This window comes from Trichosurus vulpecula, chromosome 3, assembly GCF_011100635.1.
Source record: "Trichosurus vulpecula isolate mTriVul1 chromosome 3, mTriVul1.pri, whole genome shotgun sequence".
NCBI lineage: Eukaryota > Metazoa > Chordata > Mammalia > Diprotodontia > Phalangeridae > Trichosurus > Trichosurus vulpecula.
Genome location: NC_050575.1, coordinates 349,671,801 through 349,696,574, shown reverse-complemented (window position 1 = coordinate 349,696,574; position 24,774 = coordinate 349,671,801). Strand labels below are relative to the sequence as shown.

Below are 24,774 nucleotides of genomic sequence, written 5' to 3'. Positions count from 1 at the left end.
CATTTTGTAATAACTTCCTTAGGGTGTTTTGCTATGTCACTTAGACTAGATTTCCCACTGTGGTCCTGACAGTGCCCTCTACAGATATAGAGAAATCAGGAGTAAACGTACATTTTGGGGAGGTGGGGTAGATAATGAGTTCCTGGGAATATATTAACTTTGAGAGAGAGTTCCAACAGGTGATGTGGTACTAGAGCTCAAGGAAGAGATTAGGGCAAGAGATACAGATGTGGAGAATTATCTGTAAGGAGATAACTGAAACCATGAAAGTTTATAGAGTCACCAGGTCAGAGGATGCAAGAGAGGAGGGCCAAGAACATCCACTCCTATGGATTAACAATTAAATATGACCCAACAATTTCTTTATGGTGTCACCCTCTATGTGTAAATCATGTACCCATTTTGATCTTATTTTAGTATACAGTGTGAGATGTTGTTCTATACCTAGCTTCTGCCATACTGTTTTCCAGTTTTCCCAGCAGTCTTTGTCAAATAATGAGTTTTTGTTTCAAAAGCTTGGATCTTTGGGTTTATCATATACTAGATTACTATGGTCTTTTACTATAATATAATTTGTACCTAATCTGTTCCACTGATCCACCACTCTATTTCTTAGCCAGTACCAGTTGTTTTGATAATTACTGCTTTATAATACAGTTTGAGATCTGGTATGGTTAGACCACTTTTCACATTTTTCTCATTGACTCCCTTGACATCCTTAAGCTTTTGTTCTTCCATATGAATTTTATTATTATTTTTTCTAGCTCTATAAAATAATTTTTGATAGATTGGTATGGCAGTGAATAAATAGATTAATTTAGGTAGAATGGTAATTTTTATTACATTGGCTCAACCTACCCATGAGCAATTACGCAACAATGGAGACCAAGAAAGCAGAGAACTATTGTAAGAGAATAGTGTCAGAAAAACCGAAGAGAGTTTCCAGGAAGAGGAGGATCAAGTGTCGAAAGCCGAAGAGAGGTCAAGAAGGATGATTTAGAAAGGGCTATTGGAACTAGCAATTAATAGATCATTGATAACCTTGGAGAGGACAGCCCAAGGCAAGGGAATTCAGAAGTAATAGGAAGCAAAGGTTCAAGGGGACAGATCCTGACTTAGAGCTCTAGGAAAATTTGAGAAAGGTGTTATTTGTTGAACGGAACCACCATACCCAGTCAGCCTCAGTCTCAATTTATCATACACATTATATCAGGCCATTTACATGTTATGTAATGATCATTCGGGGACTTGACCGCCAATGTCACTGGTATAGGGTTAGGGAATTGACCTGGGTGAGAACATTTGTTATTTGTTGATTGGAATCATACCCAATCAAGCCGGGCCTCATTTTATCATACCAGAGGCCTGATAATGACCCATTTCCCTGAAATATAATGATTATTGGGGGTTAGGGTCAGGGGCTTGACCCATGATTTCAAGAGGAGTACCAATAGGGTCAACCCCTTCTCTGCAACTCAGTCGTAGAGCACAGAGAAGTGAATGGCGCCAAATCACACAGCCAGCATGTGTCCCAGGAGAGACTTAAACCCAAACCTTCCTGGCCATGAGTCCAGCTTTCCATCCAACACAACGCAGCCTCTGACTATGCCTTAGAGACCGTCTTAGAAACAACCATGTTTAGTGCCCCATGGCATGTAACCCTTCTCCAGGTCTAGCTCTCCGAGTCCCTCCCTCCCTCCAAGCCAGCCTCATCCTGAAGTCCCAAGGTCCTGGACACAAGGGAACGTGCTGAGAAGCCCAAGAACTACATTTCCCATCATGCCGCTCTTCGCCGCGCCGTCTGCTCTGGCAGCGTCGTTGCCGTGGCAACCAGGAAGTCCATCCCTTCCAGGTTCCCAGAAGGTACTCAGGGTTTCGCTCCAGCACCTCTGGGGAGACCAAGATGCCCAGGTACCCCGGCCCAATTCAGCCTGGGGAGGGTGAGGGATGGGAGGTCCGGATGTGTGAGGTGGGGAGGGAGCGGGGGAGGCCCCCCGGAAGCTCACACGGATCCCACCTAGATGGAAAGATCATCCCGGGAAGGGGCTGAGAAGCTAACGCAGGGTCCCTTATATACAGTAAGCGCTCAATCAGTGCTTGTTGCCCACCTTCGTGCTAGGAGGGGAGGTTATATTCATTTGGTCCTCTTTCTCTCTAGAGTTCTCTCGTCCTCCCCTCTACCCCAGCTCTCCCAGAGAAGTGAGAATTCCTCACGTGAAAGTGGGCAAAACCACAGGAACTCTATCGCTGGCTCTGTCCAGATTGTGCCCGGTGTAGACAATAACCCATTTCACCCACACCCTCTATTACGGTGCCCCCAGGCTGGTGCCTTCCTAAATCCAATTTTCCAAATCTCTAGTTATCCTTCGGGATTACAGTCAAATCAAATCTTTTTAAAACCGGAAGGGACCTTAAACTTTTTGGTCTCAGGACCTCTTGGCACTCTTAAGAACTTTGAGGGCCTCTCCAAAGAGCTATTTTTTTTAAATGAGGGTTATACTTATAGCTATTTACTCTATTAAAAATTAAAACATCGTAGTATCATAATGAAAATAATTTTGCCCTCCCAGACCCCTTTTTAAAAGTCTCTTTAAGGGACCCAGAGGTGCCTGAACCACGCTTTGAAAATTGCTGATCAAGACCAAGGCTTTCCTTTTCCAGTTGGAGAAATTGGATGTCAGAGAATCCGAGTGATTTCTCCAAGGTCACCCAGCAGCTGATTAATGACATTCAAGTTACAGTACTTTAGATTGATGAGAGAGAAAGAGAGACAAACAGACAGACAAAGAAAGAGAGTGTGCACATCTATTAAACACTTACATTGTGCCAGAGACTGTGCTAAGCACTGTGGATACAATTACAGGTGAACAAGAGAGCCCCTGCATTCAAGGAGTTTACATTCAAATGGGGGAAAACAACAAATAAAGAAGAATGGGAAAGCAAGTTTGGGGGGAGGGGAGTACCCCTGTGCCACCATGGTTTGGAGCTAATGGATAGGAAGTTACAGGCAACTTTCCACCACACTTCATCATTCCTCGCCCCTTCTGAGCTACGTTTTGTCTTTGTGTCCCTGAATCAAATCCACATTTTTTTAAACCTGTCTTTGCTAATGGAATACAGAAATATATACTATACTGTACCATACCAGCCCAGATAGCATCCCATTTCCTCCCTCTGAGCCTTTGCCTAGGCTGTGCATGCCTGGAATGTCCTCCCTCCTCAACTCTACAACCTTTGAATTTATAGCTCATATGCCAACTCCTTTGGAAAGGCTTTCCCTCTCCCCTTAGTTATTTGTACTCTTCCTCTTCAAATTCTGGTGGATATACTTACCTATTTACATGTTGTATCCCTCATGTAAAATATGAGTTCTTCTAGTCCCTTGATGATTGTCTCCTCTCTCATTTTGTCTTTGTATTTCTGGGATCTAGCATAGTGCCTTACACAAAGTAGGTCTTTATAAATACTTGTTAGTTTGGATTGTATATACCATAAGGGTTTGTAGAGTCCAGATTATATAGAGAATCTTAGGCTTTCTGAGTTATACTGCTTTTTATAGATTTTCTGTCATGTTAATTGTCTTAATTAACTTATTGATCATCAGAACACTAAATCTGAAGTGAATACTTCAAAAAATTTCTTTTTCCTGATGTTTGACTTTCTAACACACAGTGATACACTCTGGGAAATTGCAAAAGCTGAAGTGGAGAAGAAAGAAATTTCTGAAAATGGTGGAGGTGGAATGGAAGTCTGTGAAAAATCTGTATTCTTCATTGGCAGTAAAAACGGGGTAATATGTGTGGCTTCCTGCTGTGCTTTCAATTGTTGTTTTATATGAAAATCTCTTAAAATTCTTTAGGCTTGATAGTAGTTTTGTCACTAAAACTTCCTACGTAATTTGATGGCTGCCTAAAGATTACTTGTTTAAAGATTACTTCTAAAATTGAAATAATTACCTAAATAATACTTGAGTGTATCTGTAATATCATTGATCTGGGTACTCCCTTCACTGCTGCAGATTGCAATCTACCCAGGCCTCCTCAAACATGCTGGAGACCTTCCTCCAGTTCTTTTCATATTATACAGGGACAGGTGTAGCCTTTGGGCTCTCCATCTGTTGTCCTTCACTCTAGCTATATGGCAGGCCCGTCTCTTTCTCTGATCATTCATTTCAGGAATGGTATCTTTTATGCCATTTTTTGCATATAAGTCTTTGGTATTATGATGCAGCCTACTTGTGCCTACCAAACCTTATTCCATTGCCTTTTTTTTTCTTTTTTTTCCTTATACTAGTAATTTTTCTACATTTAATTTTTATTTTATTTTTCTCAATTACATGTAAACCAAAACTTTTTAACATTTTTTTTAAATTTTGAGTCCTAACTAAAAAATTTTTAAATGAATATTAAAAATTATCCTTGCATATAACTGGGGAACAATAAAATATTATTAATTTTTTTTTGATTCCCAAGTTCTCTCCTTCCTTCCCTTTCCTCTCCTCTTTCCTCCTTGAGAGGGCAGGCAATTTGATATAGATTATACATATGCAGTCATGTAAAACATTTCTGTATTAGCCATGTTGCAAAAGAAAATGCAGACCAAACAAACAAGAATAATAAAGTTTTAAAAAGTGTGTTTTGATCTGTATTCAGACCCCATCAATTCTTTCTCTGGAGGTGGATAGCATTTTTCCTCATAAGTCCTTCAGAATTGTCTTGGATCATTGTATTGCTGAAAATAGCTGTCATTTACAGTTGATCATTGTACAATATTGTTGTTACTGTGTACAGTGTTCCCCTGGTTCTGCTCATTTCACTTTGTATCAGTTCATATAAGTCTTCCCAGGCCTTTCTGCTAGCCTCATCCTCATCGTTTCTTATAGCACAATAGTATTCCATCACAGTCATATAGAACTTGTTCAGCCATTCCCCAATGGATGCATGACCCTTTTTTCACCCCTAGTTTTGAACTGATCCATCAGTCCATATATCTTAAATAATAAATCAGAGAACACTTACTAAGCACTTATTGTGTGCCAGACACTTTACCAATACTACAGACTGATAGAAAGGTAAGCCCAGTTGAATAGGAGGAAGGTGGGCTTGATTGAGTTTGGGAAATTGTGAAGTATATTCAGTGAGTCTAAGCAGCTTCCTGAAACAAAAGTGAGAATTTTTAGTACTGATATTCTTTCAGTGGAAAAGGAGCATAAAGTAATGGATTGAGAACTGGCCTTGGAGTCAGAAAGAGCCGAGCTCTAGGCCTGCCTTGGACACTTCATGGTTGTGTGACCATGGACATGACTCCATCTGTTAGCATGGGAGGACCTCTCTCCCACTGACTTGTAGGATAGTTCAGGAGGCATGTACATCCATGTAGGACATTTCTTCCATTTCATGTAGATTGGCAGCTGCTCTGCTCCTTACCTTCTTAGAGAATTGTCTGAGGGCTTGAGAAATGACTTGCCAGGGTCTGGCAAGGCCAGAATGGGTTGGAGCAGGGCTTGAGCCCAGGTTTTTCTTATCCTGGAGCTGCCTTTCCAGGAAATTGGTGCATAGAAAAGGGTGCATAGACTGTCTGGTGAAGCGTATGATCCTCTTCTCAGAATAATATTTTCAAATGCATTAAACAAAAATACTTAGGATTTCAAAGGAAATCAATTGCATTGAAAGGAAGTTATTTAAAAAATTTTTAAAGCAAATTCACAAACCATAGGTTTGTGAAGTCACAGGTTAAAGTTTCCTCTTTCCCATCTGCCCCCACCCTCATCCCCACCATTCTAACAGTCCTGCTGGGAATCAGAGAATTCCACAATCCCTCAAAACACAAAATTCCTGGTGACCCAAAGAACAGCAAAGAGTCTTCATAGATAGCAAAAGATTTTCCAATTAGAAAGCATTTAATTTTAGTGCTTTAACTTGGTGCTGCTTGGCTTGAACGCCTCTTGAATACTGTCTGAAGAACTTGCAAATTCCTGTTCTAAGCCTCAGCTCCTCCTCCAAGCTCTAGACTTGTCTCTGTCTCTGGCACAACTGCCCTCTTGGTGCCACTAATGCCTCAAACTCAGCTTCTCATCCTTCCCCCAAAACCTTCCTTCTTCCTTCCCTTGTCACCAATGCTACTTCCCATCCTAGTAGGCCTGAAAACTTAGAACTCACTTTGCTTCCTTCTGCCTTGCCTTCCACACATAATCAGTCCCGATATCTGCCATTTTTAACTCTGTCAGCTTGTTTTCAGCCATTTTCCTAGCCCTGTCCCTGACTACTTCCCTTCTCACACTATCTTGTAGCCAAACTGTTGTATTTGCCTTTCCCTAAACATGCCCTTCTCTTCACCTTTCTATAGAGTACCTTGTCCCTCTCCTGTCCTCCTATTGAAATCCCAACCCCATTTGCTCAGGCATAGTTGAAAAATGCTACCATCTCTGGGAATCTGTTCCTGAGTCTTTCATCTCCAAGAAATGACTCCCTTCCATGTCATTTTGTGCTTCTATGTAAAGCTTTTTTGGTAGCTTTGATGCATTCTGTCTTATGTCCTAGTGATTTGTATGTGTGTGGTCCCCTACAAGATCACAAATTCTTTTGAGGATGAGGACTAACATTGTGTTCTTCTTTATATCCCCTAAAAGTACTGAGAATAGTGTCTTGTGCATGGTAAGAGCTCAATAAATATTTAATGAAAACTGAACATACTTTAGCCATCTGCTGGGGTATAGAAATAGCTTATTTATACAGAACACTTTTTCTAATAGTATTTTATGAATCGGGATTTTATTTGAACCATAAGACTACAAATTCTTCATTCAAATTCAGTGTGTTTGTCTAGGACTATGACAAATACCTATCAGAAATTGAGAGCTCTATGCAAAATAACATTGTATTGTAACATTGTGCACAGCACAATCTTTCATGAATTGTGAATGATTTGGACTACCATTTCAAAGTTTTGGAAATTTGGATTTTATCCTTTCCTCAAGGGTAAAGGGCTAAGGATGTTAAAATTAATGTCAACTTTTAGAAACAATTTTGATAGAAGTTTTGGGCATATTCAAGTAACAAGATCCAAGGCAATGATTAAATTATTTTACTTTAATTTTGTTCCTAGGAATTTCTGATGAATTAGTTACCAATGATCTCTGTCTTTTTCCTAAGGATAGGTATCCTAGCTGGCTATTAGGCCACCCAGAATTCAATAACTAACTGTTCTCTTTCTCTCTAGCTACAGGTTTGCGCAAAGAGTATATCTTATTTTTAAACTGTAAATTATTTAAATTATACCTTGTTTTTAAACTACAATTTAATTAAAATCTTAAATTGTAGGAAGGTCAGATATACTTACTATTATATATTTTGATGGTAACCATGAAATTGACTCATCTGAATATTTCTGACTTAAAAGCCTTACTTAGGGACAGCTACATGGTATAAGTAGATAGAGCACCGGCCCTGGAGTCAGGAGAACCTGAGTTCAAATCAGCCCTCGGACACTTGACACTTACTAGCTGTGTGACCCTGGGCAAGTCACTTAACCCCAATTGCCCTGCAAAAAAAAAAAACCCAAAAAACAAACCAACCCACAAAAAGTTTCTTGATTATTTCTTCATTTGGCATTCAATATGTTAATTCATTTAACAATGCTTTATTGAATACATATCATATGTGAGGAACTACTAGATATTTATAGATACAAAGGTGATCAAGGTAACAGATAACAATTCCTGCTCTTGTAGGCCTTACAATCCACATTTAGAACTCAGATCCCTACTGTAATATCCCCATCAAGTGGACATTGAACCTCTACTTGAAGTCCTTCAATAATGGGGAATCCATTCCCATGGCAGCTCATCCCCCGTTTGAACAACACAAGTTGTTCAAAAGTTTTTCCGTACCTCAAAATAAAATCTACCTCTCTGTGACTGCTATCTGCTCCCTGTTCTTAGATCTGCCTTCTGGGGTCTGACAGAACAAATCCCTCCTACACAGGGTAGTTCTTCAGATGTTTGAAGACGTGTCATATCTTCCTTTAGTCTTCTCTTCTTTAGGATAAACATGTCTCATTCTTTCAACCAATTGGTGTTCTCCAAATTTCTCGTCTTTCAGGTGACCCTTTTCTGGATATACTCCAGCTTATCTGTCTTTTTAAAAATGTGTTGCCTAGGACTGAATACACTACTATAGATGTGTCCCAATAAGGTCTGAATATGGTGAGACTGAGTTTCTCTAACAGCAGCTGACAATAGCATTACCTTTTTTAGTTGCCACAGTGACTGGTGACTCATTGAACTTACAGTCCACTAAAACCCCTGACATTTTCTCCATGTTTTCCCTATTCTGTACATGTGAAATAGATTTTCTGAACACATATATAAAACTTTACATTCATCTCTATAAATTCTTCTCTATGTGATTTGGCCCATCCTTGTACCCTATTGAGATCTTGTTGGATCTAAACTCTGTCAGCCTGTATGTAGACAGAGACAGACAGAGACAGAGACAGAGATTAATTTTATTAAGAACTTTTATATTAAGCTCTTTCTAGGCACTGTGCTAAGAGCTCAGGATACAAATAAAAGCAGGCCCTCAGAGGGCTTACATTCTAACGAGAGAAGACAATACAGAAAGGGGAGCTGGAAAGGTAGGGTAAGGACTGCATTGTGACAGTATGGCTGGAGATCTCTGGGGTGTGTTGTGCAGATCTAGAACCCAGAAAATTAAGGCCAAACCTGACCAATCAAAGTACAGGGAGCTCCTAGGGGAGGAGTAAAATTTCCCAAAGGGACAGGACTGCAGGGGAAGGAGTGGAGATGCAGGGCTGAAGCACAATTTATCACTCTTACCATAATTCCAACAGAATGATCAGCACTTTTGTATTCATCCTCTGTTATTTGTCCTTGTATTTATCATCTCTTATTTTTTTAAAATTCTGAACTCAAATACCAAATAATGAGCATTTCTGAATACATAATAGAAGAGAAGGAGTGAGTTTCACTCTTTCAAGTCAACACGTGTTTTCATTGGATCCACATTGGTCTTCTTTAGGCAGCTCCTCTTTTCTCTCACAACCATCTTTGCTTGCATATTCAGAATTTCATTATTGGGTTTCCCATCTCTCCTGGTCTGACTTCCCTAAAAACAATCTGTTCACCAGATTTGACCTATCTTTTTTCTGAAACCTTTAAAATTTACTCTCCTCAAATCTAAGGTAGGTGTCAGACTGTGCCCAGTTTTTCTCTTCTCTATTTATGATCGAGTGGTTACTTGCCCTTAATGTCTCTATCATTACTACTTAAGCAACCAGTTTCTCCTTGTTGGGCAGAATCAAGTTGAGAATAACCAGTTTCCCTCTATTATTTGAAATAGAAGTGAGTATTAGGGCAAATAATAAGTTTATCTCTGACAGACTGGGTTCTAGATATCCAGAGAGTTGAAATCCCCTGTTTTCATGCTTTAATGTTCTGCATGGAAGCAAATGATTTTATAGTTGGGAAGATGGCCCTGGGGAATAGGACTGAATCCAGAGAACAAAGATCTTTAGACAAATGTCAGATTGAGTATGAGTGAGAAAGAGAGAGAGGCTGATGGCAGGAGAGGACGTGAACAGGTAAACCCCTAGCCCTGCACGCATCCAACTGAAGTAGTGGAATGATGTAGTAGGGAGAATGCTGGACATGAGGTCAGAAGAGGCCTTGGTGGCATATCCTGCCACTCGTCCTTAGGATTGTCATTTCTTGGAGCCTCAGTTTATTAATTTCTAAAATGTGAATGATAAGTCACAGGATTTTTGTGAAGCTTAAATGCTATGAGGCATGTAAAGTGTTTTGTGAATATTAAAATATTATATATTGTAACATTTTTGTCAAAATTTTATTATTGATGATAGTATAGATTGAGGACTTATTGAATGGCCAGAGAATATACAGAGAATAATCAATGGGTTGTCAGATGGAAAAGGTCTCCAGTGGTGCCCCAGGGAGCTATGGTTGGCCTTTTGCTGCTCACCATTCTTATTATTGACTTGGATAAAGGCACAGATGGCATGCTTATCTAATTTGCAGCTGATGCAAAACTGGGAGTAATAGCTGACGCAATGGATAACTAAGCCAAGAGGCAGAGAGATGCCAACAGCTTGAAAGCTGGACTAAATCAAATACACTGAAGTTGAATGGGGATAAATGTAAAGTCTTCCACTTGGATTTTTAAAAATCACTCTTACGAGTACAAAATGGTGGTGACATAGCTTGATGGTAGTTCTTCTGAAAAAGACCTGGGAATTTTATTGGACTGAAAGATGAGTGTGAGCCAGCAGTTCGATATGGCAGCCAAGAAGGTTAATTGGAGAGGCATGGCTGCCCGGAAGAAGGAGGTGCTAGTCCTGCCCTGCTGTCTGCCCTGGGCGCACATTTCTAGAGAGCTGGGTTTAGGGATGGGGTCTGCATTTTAGGAAGGAGCTTAAAAAGTGGGAGAATCGCTAGAGGATGGTGAAGTGCCTCAATGCCATACCATATGAAAATCAGTTAAATGAAATGGACATTTTTACCCTAAGTGAACTGTTTTCCATACGGGGTACATGTCAGACTAAGTTCTTTCTTCTCTGTCACAAACTCTTAAGACAGATTGGTTACTCACCACCAAGGTTCCCAGAATTTCTACTGCAGTAGCCAGTTTATCCCTGTTGGTAATGAATAGAATTTCCCCTTGTTTTAGTGAAATGAAGTCATCATCCAGACAAATCAAGAAATTATTAGTTCCTCATGGCCTGTCGCGGCCTGAAAGATGATTCTGTTTCCCAAACTCTGCCCATCTTCTCTATTTTTGTTTACGTGGCTCATATCAGAGTGGGGGAACCTGCAGCCTCAAGGCCACATGTGGCCCTCGAGGTCCTCAAGTGTGGCCCTTTGACTAAATCCACACTTCATAGAAGTGGCCTCGAGGACAAACATCAAAGACAATAGAGAAGGTTAGTGGGAAAAGCTGCGGGGAGTGGAAGGAGTTCATGGTTTGGCTACCCCCCCCAGGGGCAGCGGAGGTGGGGCAGCTACAGAAGTACAGCTGCAGTTGCTTCCGGCCCCAGGCCCACCTGGTGGGAGGAATTAAGTGGCAGATCAGAGGAGGAGTAAAGAGCCTGCGGAAGATCTAAGTCCAGTCCGGGTTGGGGGTTCTTGGGGAAGGAGGGGTGCTGGTGTGGCAGAGCTGGTACATCCCCCCAAGCTTGGAACATAGAACTCTTTAGTCTATAAGCAGTCATACCCTGCTGAAAAAGTCAAGAGTCAAGTTAGTTGGCTGGGAATATGGCCAGGCAGCAAAAACGCACCCAGATTCAGTCTCAGACTTTGGAATCTTACTTTGGTGACAAGACCAAAACATATAGCCAGAAGAAGTCAACAAAGTCAAAGAGCCTACAACAAAAGCCTCCAAGAAAAACATGAACTGGTCTCAGGCCATGGAAGAGCTCAAAAAGGATTTGGAAAAGCAAGTTAGAGAAGTAGAGGAAAAATTGGGAAGAGAAATGAGAAGGATGCAAGAAAACCATGAAAAATAAGTCAATGACTTGCTAAAGGAGACCCCCAAAAAATGCTGAAAAATACACTGAAGAAAGCAACACCTTAAAAAATAGACTAACGCAAATGGCAAAAGAGCTCCAAAAACCCAATGAGGAGAAGAATGCCTTGAAAGGCAGAATTAGCCAAATGGAAAAGGAGGTCCAAAAGACCACTGAAGAAAATACTACCTTAAAAATTAGATTGCAGCAAGTGGAAGCTAGTGACTTGATGAGAAATCAAGATATTATAAAACAGAACCAAAGGAATGAAAAAATGGAAGATAATGTGAAATATCTCATTGGAAAAACCACTGACCTGGAAAATAGATCCAGAAGAGAGAATTTAAAAATTATTGGACTACCTGAAAGCCATGATCAAAGAAAGAGCCTAGATATCATCTTTCAAGAAATTATCAAGGAGAACTGCCCTGATATTCTAGAGCCAGAGGGTAAAATAGAAATTGAAAGAATCCACCGATTGCCTCCTCAAATAGATCCCAAAAAGAAATCTCCTAGGAGTATTGTCACCAAATTCCAGAGCTCCCAGATCAAGGAGAAAATACTGCAAGCAGCCAGAAAGAAACCATTTGGGTATTGCGGAAACACAATCAGAATAACCCAAGATCTAGCAGCTTCTACATTAAGAGATCGAAGGGCTTGGAATATGATATTCCGGAGTTCAATGGAGCTAGGATTAAAACCAAGAATCACCTACCCAGCAAAACTGAGTATCATGCTCCAAGGCAAAATATGGATTTTCAATAAAATAGAGGACTTTCAAGCTTTCTCAGTGAAAAGACCAGAGCTGAATAGAAAATTTGACTTTCAAACACAAGAATCAAGAGAAGCATGAACAGGTAATCAAGAAAAAGAACAAGAAAAAGAAATTGCAAGGGACTTACTAAAGTTGAACTGTTTTGTTTACATTCCTACATGGAAAGATGATGTGTATGATTCATGAGACCTCAGTATTAGGGTAGCTGAAGGGAATATGCATATATATATATATATATGTATATGTATATGTTTATGTGTATATATGTATATGTGAGTGTGTATGTATGTATATATGTATGTGTGTGTATATGTATATATATATATATATAGAGAGAGAGAGAGAGCAGGCACAGGGTGAGTTGAAGATGAAGGGAAGATATCTAAAAGAAATAAAATGAAATTAAGGGATGAGAGAGGAATATATTGAGAGAGGGAGATAGGGAGAGATAGAATGGGGTAAATTATCTCGCTTAAAAGTGGCAAGAAAAAGCAGTTCTGTAGGAAGGGAAGAGAAGTCAGGTGAAGGGGAATGAGTGAATCTTGCTCTCATCAGATTTGACCTGAGGAGGGAATACCATACATACTCAATTGGGTAACTTGCCCCATAGGAAAAAAGGAGGAAGAAGAAGATAAAAAAGGGGGGATGATAGAAGGGAGGGCAGATGGGGGTGGAGGTAATCAAAAACAAACACTTTCGAAAGGGGACAGGGTCAAGGGAGAAAATTCAATAAAGGGGGATAGGTTAGGAAGGAGCAAAATGTAGTGAGTCTTTTACAACATGAGTATTGTGGAAGGGTTATACATAATGATATGTACGTGGCCTATGCTGAATTGCTTGACTTCTTAGGGAGGGTGGGTGGGAAGGGAAGAGGGGAGAGAATTTAGAACTCAAAGTTTTAAAAACAGATGTTCAAAAACAAACAAAAAAACGTTTTTGCATGCAACTAGAAAATAAGATACACAGGCAATGGGGTGTAGAAATTTATCTTGCCCTACAAGAAAGAAAGGGAAAAGGGGATGGGAGGGGAGTGGGGTGACAGAAGGGAGGGCTGTCTGAGGAACAGGGCAACCAGAATATACACCATCTTGGAGTGGGGGGGAGGGTAGAAATGGGGAGAAAATTTGTAATTCAAACTCTTGTGAAAATCAATGCTGAAAACTAAATATATTAAAGAAAAAAAAAAGAAAAAAAAAGAAGTGGCCTCGAGGCTGCAGGTTCCCCACCCCTGGTCTATATTATATTTCCTGCAACTCTGTTTCTGGTTCCAGCCTTTTCCAGCATGCTTCCTTACTCAAATTCTTGGATTTCTTCATATGGATGTATCTTATGAATATGCAAGGTTATTCCACACCTCCCTTTTACTTACAATGCTTCTTTTGAAGATGACCAGCCCCTTTAGAGCCATATTCCACTCATGGATCTCATCCCACCAAGTCAATAATAACAATGCTAACCAGCATAAAGCCAGGCATGGTTGGAAACCACACTGGAGACTTTCTTTGGGTTTTATGACTGCCTCCTTTCTGGCATTTGGTTTCCTGTCAACTCCTGACCATTACAACTGCTGTTCTCCCTACTCTGTGGCTGTTCTCTAGGCCCCTAGCTTGGTGGACACGCATGGGCAGTTCTCTGTCTCTCCTTTCCCTTTCAGTTGAAAGGCCATTTGATTAGATTTACAAAACACCAAATAAATGAATTCTTCAAACTCAGTGTTCCTGACTCCTAGTCAAGCTCTCTTTCTATCATGCCATTGGCAGTGATGGGAAAGCCACTATAACTTTTAACTAAGAGAATTTCATAGCACAACTCGAGAAAGTTTCACCTATCATCAAAGTATGGGATCAATGATAAAGGGCAGAAACTAAAAGCAGAGATTAGTGATAGCCAGGACCTTAACTAGGCCCTGATTAGGGGTGTATATTAATACATACTACCTAGTACTCTATGTTAGGTAGTGTCAGGAATGGAAAGTTGTAATACTTTTTGGAGGCAGAATTAGCAGGACCTGGTGAGTTGATATGGTAGAAGAAGAACGTGATGAGGGAAGCATAAGAGTTGAATGATTGTGAAATGCCTGAGTCACTGGGAAGAAAATGATACTCTGAAAAGAAATATGAAAATAATTTAATCTCTCTGGACCGTATTTTCTTCATCTCTCAAAGGCAGTGGTTGAGCATTTCAGATCTAAAATTCTCTTGTTTTAAGCCTTTCTGCAATTTCTTTGTGCATTTAGACCTTGAAAGCTAGTATTCATTTTTAAGTATGGGTATCATTTGGCAAAATATTTAGGTTCTCAACTTAAATCTCATGGTGGCATGGATATGACCCTGGGCTCTCTAAGGTCATGGCCATGGAACACCTATCTGACAGGAATTCTAGCATATTACTAAACAGAGACTGCATTCTCTTCTCTGACAACCAGCCTTCCATCCATTACTTAAGCAGTTGGCCACCAGAGTTTTTTTTTTCAACAAAAACAACTCATGAAGATTGTTTACTAAGGTTTATGATCTTCTAAGGTTTAAATTACAAAAAGGGGCCAGCCTTCATTGGTAGAGGGAATTTCCACATCTGGGAGAACTGCTATCTATGTCAGTGAAATCACAGGTTCAATCCCTCTTTACAGTCCTACGTGTGTGAGAGTATCACCTAGATCCTTAAATATTAAAATATAATTTGACATTTCTCATAGTGTCATCATATGTTTGGAGTAAAATTCCAGTTACGTCTTTTAAAAAGTCAAGTTAAATTCATTTTGAAAATTCAAAATTCATTTTGATTTGAAAAGTCAGATGAATTCATATTTTAGAACTGAAAAAGGCCTAGATGAGTAATCCATCCAGTTATAGATGAGAAAGCTGAGCCCCAGAGATGAATTGACTTGCCCGTCCATGGGTACAACCCTGGCTATTGGCAGAGCCTGGATGAGAGCTCACCTCTCATTCTCAGCCCAGGATCACGCTCTGTCATCGTAAGAGAGAAAGAAATGAAAATGTGTGTTGTGCTAGAAGTAAAAGCACAGAAGAAGATTTGGCCGTGCTTCAGTGTCTGAAACCTGCTGTACTTTCTTGCAGTTTTGGCCTTGTTATTATTTTATACTTTCTTGTTATTTCCATTTCAATAACCGGGATGAGATTTTTTTTAGAATCCAGTAATCATTAGCTTTGCCAGCAATTAGCACTGCTGAGTAGATGGGAAGTATAAGACAGCTGTCAAGTTGACCACTAATATAATGTGAGATTTGCTGTTATTTGTCATCTTCAGGACTATAATTACAGTAATAGTGGTGTACTTGCACTCTGATGCAAAGTTGACAGTTAACTTTTCCTACATAGAAGACTTAAAAACAATTTTAAAAGTTTCCATGGACTTTATCATATTTATTATTAAAAATATCTAGGGCCAAAGATGTGAACAATTATATGAATTTTGCTTTGGGATGATATTAAACATATTCTTTTTTTCTTAATTTCTAGGGCAAGACTACTATTATTCTAAGATGTCTTGACAGGTATGTCTTAACCTTTAATAAAGTATTATTATATAGGTCAGTTTGAGGCCTAAGAGACATGACATAAGGCTACTACTGATACACATATACAAATACCCTTTCCATAGTTTATTTTTTACAACAACCTTTGAAAGCCTTTGGAAAGCTATATTAACCAGTAGCCCACAGATGTAGCAGACAGTGGCCTGTTTTCTTGCCTTGTTTTTGTCTCCAAGGAAGTTTTCCATCCTCATTGATAAGGCTCCTCTGTTTAGAAGGGTAATCACATCTGCTCTGATTACATGAATATACTATTGAAGTGGCCCATTTTTGCCATGGCATGTTGAAATTATTTTTATTCTATGTTTTTCATGATTCTCTTTTTTTTTTGGTAGGGGAGAAGGGAAGGCAATTGAGGTTAAGTGATTTGCCCAAGGTAGTGTGTCAAGTGTCTGGGGCCGGATTTGAACTCAGTTCCTGCTGACTTCAGGGCCAGTGTTCCACTCACTTTACCACCTAGCTGCCCCTTTCATGATTCTCAAAATGTTTATTGTGTATAATTTATCATTTGGTATATTTTGAAGCAAATCATTGCCCCTCAAATTATACTTGTACCATTCACTACCTAATGTTTTTAGTGAGAGCATGGACTCTGGAGCTGTGGTTTCAAAAGCGTGAGAAGCTCCCATTGTGCTAGGTTCCTTCACCAAATCTAGTCTGGCAGCTTGTCTGCAGTTTAGTCTTAGAGGATTATTTGGGGGCAGCTGTGCTCACAAGCTGGTATGTATCAGAGGCAGTGCTTGAACTCAGGTTTTCCTAACTACAAGATGGGCCTAATCTCAATGGTACTTCTCAGTGTCTGCTGGCCATCTGTACAAGAGCAGATGATTTGAAATTATGATTGCCTTTTTCAACCTGCCATAGTAGTGACCAATATTTTACTAGTATTAGTGTATGTTTATCTGTCTTTTTAATTTCAGCATCTCTTTTTTTAAGAAATGTTACAGTGGGCAGCATTTAGTCTTGGGCATCCAGGGTTGAATAATACTGTTCATTTTTAAAATATTCTTGAAATTTGCATGTAATAAAATCTTGCCTTTGTATGAGTCCTTTCACCCAAAGATTATTTGTTTGGAAAGAATCATGGGAAGCAGCATTTGCCTCATTTTTCAAATACTATTTATTAAGCATGGCTCACTTCTGTGCAAATATGACATGTATATTTTTTTATTTTAGACAGCCTCCATAATTACTTTTCTATCATCTAAAGTGACATTGTCTTGAGAACTGTGAGCTTCTACAAAAATACTTGAAGACCTGAAAATCTTTCATATAGAAATTCTCTAAGATGGAACTTTAAAATCTCATTTATAAATTATATATTTTAATTAATTTTTAGACAGGCTATATGGGGTAGTGGAATAAAAGACCAGCCTTGGAGACAGGAACATCTGAGTTCAAGTCCTGTAGCTAAACAATAGTAGCTATATTATGGGTTAGAGCAGGTCCCTTAATCTTTTATGGAGTTTCCTGGGGCACTGAGATGATTAGTTAATATATAATTTGCTGGTCTGCATCATTATTGGAAGAAGTTTCTATGATAGATACACCAATAAAATCATGGATCTAGACAAAAAAGATTGTATGTAACATATATATATGTGTGTGTATATATACATATATACACATATATACAGATATGTGTGTGTATGTATACGTACATATATTCAGCTTCCTCATCTGTAAAATTAGCTAGGGAAGGAAATGGCAAACCACTCCAGTATCTTTGCCAAGAAAACCCCAAATGGAGTCACGAAGAGTCAGACACAACTGAAACAACTGAATAACAACTACACACACACACGCATGCATACATGCAGGCACATGCACACTGTCCTTGTCTGTATAATACAAGCTTTGCTTTCCTTACTGTTGACTAAAGCTTCCAGACAAACATGGTAAAAATTAAAATGATTACATCAGAATCTCTTTCACCTTAAGGAGGTGTAACCCAACCTGTCTTTGTTGAACAGAGATGAGCCACCAAAACCAACCTTAGCTTTGGAGTATACTTATGGAAGAAGAGCAAAGGGGCATAACACAGTAAGTGTCCTTAAAAATGATCTGGTTTGTCAGTTGACGCAGCACTGATCGCAGTAACTTTGTTTTTCCAGGGTTATTCTTATTATCTGTCAACAGGAAGTTGTGTGAAGAGTGCTGATTGTACATTCTAGTGCTCTCTTGGTACATGTATTATGTTGGCTTCTGTTATACCCCGACTGGGAGGCAGCCATAGGAGGCAGGGAAAATATTTTAGTTTCTGCTTTATTGTGTCTTGACTGTGAGGATCAAATTCATTTGATAATTTGATCTTACAGTTCTCTGGCATATAAAGGATTTCATTGGTCTAGTATGACTCTTTCCCACAGATGAGAAAATTATTGTGAACTATCACGTCTCCCAAAGGAATTGCTAAAGATGTTCATGTGGGTTGTGTTATATTTATAAAAATGTGCTTGCATACATAAAAATACAACAATTTGCATTTCAAGTATCAGATGCCAAAGTCAGTAATAAAGCTGTTATTAATATATTAAATGATAAAGAGCTAAGAATAACTCAGGATCAGGGCAAGGAAAATAACCTGGAGTAAACACCCAAGAAAAAATATACAGATGCAGAGGGTGGGGTGGAGTTGGGGAGGAATCTGCGTTTTATAACTGAAAAGAATTGTCAGGTCATCTTTTTGTCCCAAATCTCTTGAATCTTAAATCATATATTCAGGTATTGGAAAGAATTCTAAGATTTCATATAGCAAATAGTAAATTAAAAGGGACATTTTCCATTGCGGAAGAAGACAGAAATCCTTTTTCAATCTGTAATCAGATACCAAGAATGGAACAATTTAATAGGTGAGGGGTTGTTGGTACAGAATTGGGGTGGGGGTGGCAGGTGGGGAAGAATGTTGGCAATGAAAATGCTTCATATAAAAATGGCATTGGTAACCATCAGCCTTTACCCAAAGTGTTAATTAACTCATAAAGGCCTATATTGATTGTTCTTACCTAACTTCCCAGGGCTGGACAGAAGGGCAGGGAAGCTGGTACAGATTACTAGAGGCAGGCAGGCCGACAATGTTGCATACATTTTTTGTCTTGATAAATTTGTAAAACCAGTGAATTTCAAAGAAAATAATAATGATATATGAAATTCTGTCAGTTATCACTCTAGTCAACCAAAGAACTACTTACTAAGAACAGAACATATTTTAATATAATTCTTAACAAAATAAAATTTTATTTTATGTTCAGTGCATGCACAGTTATGAATAATGGCTTGTGAACTTGTGCCATGAACTGAGAATTTCCAAATGTTTCTCTCTTAATATGGATACTCCCTTCTGTTTTTTGATGGTGTGGTAAGCAGATTCATTTGATGGTGTGCAGTCACAATTTCCTTGCATCGATTGTTTATAAAATGTTGTTTTTTAGGAATAAAGTCACTATTTGGGATATTGGGGTATAAATTTTTGTTGTTATGGTAAAGGTTGTATTTTAAATTATTCATTCTTTAATTACAAAAGGTTAAAATAGCCAACGTGTAGATTTTTACCAAAGACATAATTTATTTTAACTATATTTTTTCTTAGTTTTCAGGTAAACAAAGTATCATGTCAAAATTATAAAAAAATTTAAAATTTATTTGAAAAACAAAAATCAGTTGTATCCTGTAAGCAGTTAATCTTCTCCCCTCCCGTCCTTACCTTTTCCCTCTTCTCTCTTCCCCTCCCTTCACTTTCTGAGAAGCCCCTCAATTTTTCCCCTGACTGAATCCACTTTCTATGGCTCTACTCCTTCAAAACGTTCGTATACCATATAGCAATAATAATAATAATGACATTTATATGGCACCTACTATGTGACAGACACTGTACTAAGTGCTTTACAAACATCTCATTTGATCCTCACAACAACCCTGGGAAGGAGCTACTGTTATCCCCATTTTACAGTTGAGGAAACTGAGGCCCACAGGGTTAAAGTGACTTGCCAGACACAGCTAGTATGTGTCTAAGGTCACATTTGAACGCAGGTCTTCTGGACTCCAGGCCCTATCTACTGGCAAAAAGCTTTGCTCATTTTTTCCTCACAATAATCCTGTGAGGTAGGCACTCCCGTATCGTGTTCCACACATTAAAATCCATCATGCCAAGTTCTTGTCCTCCAGTCTCCCGTTTTCTTAGGCATTTTGTCTTCAAGCACCCCAGCACCACTGGAGACAGCCGGAAGAGACAGACAGGGGGCAGGGGGGGGGGGGAGAGAGAGAGAGAGAGGGAAAGAGAGAGAGAGAGACAGAGAGGGAGAGAGAGAGAGACAGGGAGAGAGAGAGAGAGAGAGAGAGAGAGAGGGAGAGAGAGAGAGAGAGAGAATGAGAAAGAATGAGAATGTGAAGCGGGAAGGGGCATCAGCTGATGGTCAAGAGAGGCTTTCAGCTATTGGGGGACGCTCCTGTTGCTCATTATTCGTCAGTTGTTTCTCATTTTGTATCATCTGAGGCAGCCCCACAGGGAAACAGAGGCAGCTCCTTCTTCCTTCCATCATCCCCAGACCAACATTGGGTGATGGCAGTCGACACCATTAAATACATCCTGAGCCTGAGCCTAGGTGAACCTCTGGGCACTCCTGGATCATTATCTATTATTTCTGGCCTCTCTGTGCGGTGCCTTGCCTGTAAATCTAGTTGAGATTGCAAACTTAAAATCTTGGTCATGTTGATGGCTATATATCAACTAGGTTCTCAGGAGGCTTGTCTTTATGTACATATAGAGATCCCGAGGAAGAAGGTAAGAGAATCTGGGCAGGGAAAACCTTGGAAAGGGGGTTCTACAGAGTAGCAGCCTGTTCATCCATCCTCTTCTGTATTCTTCCTCACCCCCACCCTCAATGTTACCCCCATTTGATTCCTGCCTCAATCTTTCTGTTCCGCCATGTAGGTTTCTGAATGTTGTCACAAAGATAATCAGTCAGCTCATTTTAAAGTAGAATGTCAGGCATTGATATTTCTTCAGTCAGTATCCTGTCCTAGGCATTTGCGTGCATATGTATAGTATTTAACTTTCTTTTCTTTTTGGACTATATAATTATTTTGTTCACAAGAATGCTGTTTTTTCTTAAGATTTCAAAGAACTTCACAAATACCTAAACAGCTCTTGGGTTATGAATATTGCTAATTCACGTTTTAAAAAAGCAAGATGAGGCATGGGATTGGTTACCTGAAACCCGTGGAGATCTTTCCCCATTCCTTCCCCCACACTTGAACTAGGGGACAATTTTATAGTATTTAATTTTTATCCTTACCCTGTAGACTCACTGTAAGATTGATGCTTTGGTGTCTTTGAGATTAGAATAAAGAGGGACCTAGAGAAGATAGAGGAGCCAGAGTTTGTCCCTAGAAAACTATTTATTTTGTTGTTCTATATATGTAAATGTCACTGGTTAGTGTGTTGGAAACATCTCTGTGTTACTGAGAAATGAAAGTTTAGTAATATGAAGGAAATTTCCCCCTTTTTTCCAGCCTAAAGACATTGCTCATTTTTGGGAACTGGGTGGAGGAACCTCTTTATTGGACTTAATCAGCATCCCAATAACAAATGAGACATTGAGGTAAGTAAGGCATCAGTATGACCCAAAAGTTGGTCTGAAAGAGCTAACAGTCAGGAAATCCTTAGGGCTCACAAAGTGTCTATCAATATACCTTCATAAGCGACTTTCACCATAATATCTATTTTGTGTTTACTGCATGTTGGTACTTCCTCGTTGACAGGGTGTGTTAAACCAGTATGTTCAAAATGGCCAGCATTGCTTTGGCCTTGACTCTCTGAGACAGCAGCATTCCTGCTGTCTCATGTGCTGCAAGTAAGTAAGCCCATTATACAGAACAACTTGTCAAGCCACACATAGGGGAAATTTTACAAATTAATTTGAACAGCATCTCTTTTTCCGAGTCTTAACCCATAGTGAACCAACTCAGCCCTTTGGGCTATCTTTAGCTAGAGTTTGTAGAGCCCTAGCTTTTAAATGATTGCAGCTGGGACAGACAGTTTCAATCAAGAGAAGGAAGTCACTGGGGGGTTGGAGGCTGGGTGGAGGTTTCTTATTTATTTGCTGACAGTAAGCAAATAGGATTTTAAAACAAAACTCTCAAAACCCACTGGTGATTGTGGTTGTGTTCCCTGAAAATCATTGCCACATGCTGGTCAAATGAGATGTGACGTTTCTCAGTGTCTTTGGGAACTCATCCTAGCCAAGAAAAACAAGTTTTCAAAAACTACGTTATCCTCTTGTCAGAGCTCAATGTAAACTGTTGTTACCATCATGAGCTGTGTATCTGCACAAACACAGCAATGGAATTTGAGTAGTTGTCTGGTGAATTTGACCATGTGGACATCCAGATTGCCCAAATCATCTAATTCCCACATTTTGACCCAGTTAAATCCTCTGTATGCTACCAGTTTCCAAGACAATTGGAAATCTGACTTTCTTGTTTGTATGTGGCCAGAGGTGTTCCTGTTCTACCCCACTAGTTCAGGTCCTCATCGCCTCATGCCTGGACTACTGCAATAGCGGGTCTCCAGCCTCAAGTCTCTCCTGCCCCAATCCATCCTCCATGTAGCTGCCAGTGGGATTTTTCAGTGTAGTCTGACTATCCCCCCGTCCCATTCAGTAAATTCCAATGGCTCCCTGTTTCTCAAGGATCAAATGTAGATTCCTCTGCTTGGTATTAAAGCTCTTTGAAACCTGGCTTCTTCCTAGCTTTCTATGATTCTTATACTTTACTCCCTTTCCTACATCTTATGGCGCAGCTCCCTCCTATCTACACACCTTTGCTCCAGCAGTACCCTGGGGTCTGGAATGCTCTCCTTTCTCACCTCTCCCTCTTAGAATCTCTGGCCCTACCTCCTAGAAGAGTCTTTTCCCAGTCCTCCCCACCCCCCACTCCCCACCCAGTGGTAGATCCTTACCCTCAAAAACTATCTTCCATCTACTCAGATGAAGTTTGTATGGATTAGTGCATGTGTATGTGACAATATAGAGGCATGTAGGTGGCACAGTGGATAGAGTTCTAGGCCTGGAGTCAGGAAGATTCATCTTCCTTAGTTCAAATGTGGCCTCAGACACTTACTAGCTGTGTGACCCTGGGCAAGTTACTTAACTATGTTTGCCTTAATTCCTCATATGTAAAATGAGCTGGAGAAGGAAATGGCAAACTACTCTAGTATCTTTGCCAAGAAAACTCGAAAAGAGATATATAGATATATATAGATATATAGATAGATATACACACACATATACATATACACACACACAACATACATATATGCGTATGTATAAATGTGTATATATGTATATACATACACACATATATGTGTATTATATATGTATGCGTATGTGTATATATACACATATATACACATGTGTATACGTACATACATGTGTATATGTATATGTGTATATATACATACATACATATGTGTGTATATATATATATACACATACATGCATACATATGTTGCCTCTCCTATTAGAGGCATACATGAGACAAAACCTGACATTGTATGCTGTGTTCCACATTTAAGCACCTTGAGGGCAGGTACCATTTTTTTCTTTTTCTGTGTATCCTCAGTGTTTGGCACAAAGTAAGTGCATAAGAAATGCTTGTTGATTGATTTGGTTTGCTAAGTTTTCAAAAGCTTTTGTGGCCAGAATCAGATTAGCAACATTGATTTCTTGTGCTGGAGAAGACCCAGTTTGAGAAACAGCCTTGCCAAGTTTTTACTGATACAGCTTATCTTACAAATAAATGGTCAATCATAGATCAACTCCAGATACATTCCAGAGACATGAGACATTTGTAATGGAATGTTTCCTGCTGTTTGCTTCCTTGTGTGTGTTTGTGTGTTTTTCTTGGTTACATGTAAACAAAAATTTTTAACATTTGTTTTTAAAAATTTTTAGTTTCAAATTCTCATCCTCCCTTCCCTCTCCACTCCTTGAGCAGTCAAGCAATTTGATGTAGATTATACATATGCAGTCATGGAAGACATTTCCATATTAGCCATGTTGCAAAAGAAAATTCAGACCAGATAATAATAATAATGATAATAAAGTAAAAAAAAGTATGCTTCAATAAGCATTGAGACTACATCAGTTCTTTCTCTGGAAGTGGATAGCATTTTTCATCATAAATCCTTCAGAATTATCTTGGATCATTGCATTGCTGAGAATAGCTAAGTCATTCACAGTTGCTCACTGTATAATATTACTGTTACTATGTACATCATTCTCCTGGTTCTGTTCATTTCACTTTGCATCAATTCATACAAGTCTTTCCAGGTTTTTCCACAACTTGTTCAGATCCCCAATTGATGGTCATTCCCTCAATTTCCAATTCTTTGCCACCACAAAAAGAGCTTCTATAAGTATTTTGTATGTATAGGCCCTTTTTCCTTTTTCTTTGATCTCTTTGGGATACAGACCTAGTAATGGTATTTCTGGATCAAGGGTATGCACAATTTTATAGCCCTTTGGACATAGTTCCAGATTGCTCTCCTGAATAGTTGGATCAGATCACAACTCCACCAACATTACTGTCCCAAATTAGTGTCCCACATTCCCTCCATTGCTTCCTTGTTTTGAAAAGAACATCAGATGTCTTTTGTCTACTAATATAAAAGTTAACACCTTGGTCATTTTTGATCTTGAGCTGTACCGTTTGGTACAAAAGGCTAAGAAATTTAACCAAGAAATGGAGATGGACATGGTTCAATGCCCTGGAAATGTGTGTGATATAAACCCCATTAAAACCTGGGAACTAGACTTTGAAAAATAGACCGTTTGCCAAAATTATGCTTAATGTTTAATGTCACAGAAGTATTATTTCACAGTGAAGAATTAAAGAATATATGTCAAAA

General features: G+C 39.2%; 1 protein-coding gene across 2 annotated transcripts in view; it reads left to right on the top strand.

Moving 5' to 3' along the window:
- Window positions 1–1,834: 1,834 nt before the first annotated feature.
- DYNC2LI1 (dynein cytoplasmic 2 light intermediate chain 1) overlaps window positions 1,835–24,774 on the top strand; it is a 44,618-nt gene continuing 21,678 nt past the window's right edge. The window contains exons 1-5 of one of the 2 annotated variants that reach the window (XM_036750341.1): window positions 1,835–1,911; window positions 3,673–3,790; window positions 15,793–15,827; window positions 17,840–17,909; window positions 21,378–21,466. In XM_036750341.1, the coding sequence (XP_036606236.1) occupies window positions 1,904–1,911; window positions 3,673–3,790; window positions 15,793–15,827; window positions 17,840–17,909; window positions 21,378–21,466 (320 nt within the window). In that variant the 5' untranslated portion in view covers window positions 1,835–1,903. The remainder of the gene's footprint in view (window positions 1,912–3,672; window positions 3,791–15,792; window positions 15,828–17,839; window positions 17,910–21,377; window positions 21,467–24,774) is intronic. The other variant, XM_036750342.1, reaches the window with a different exon arrangement.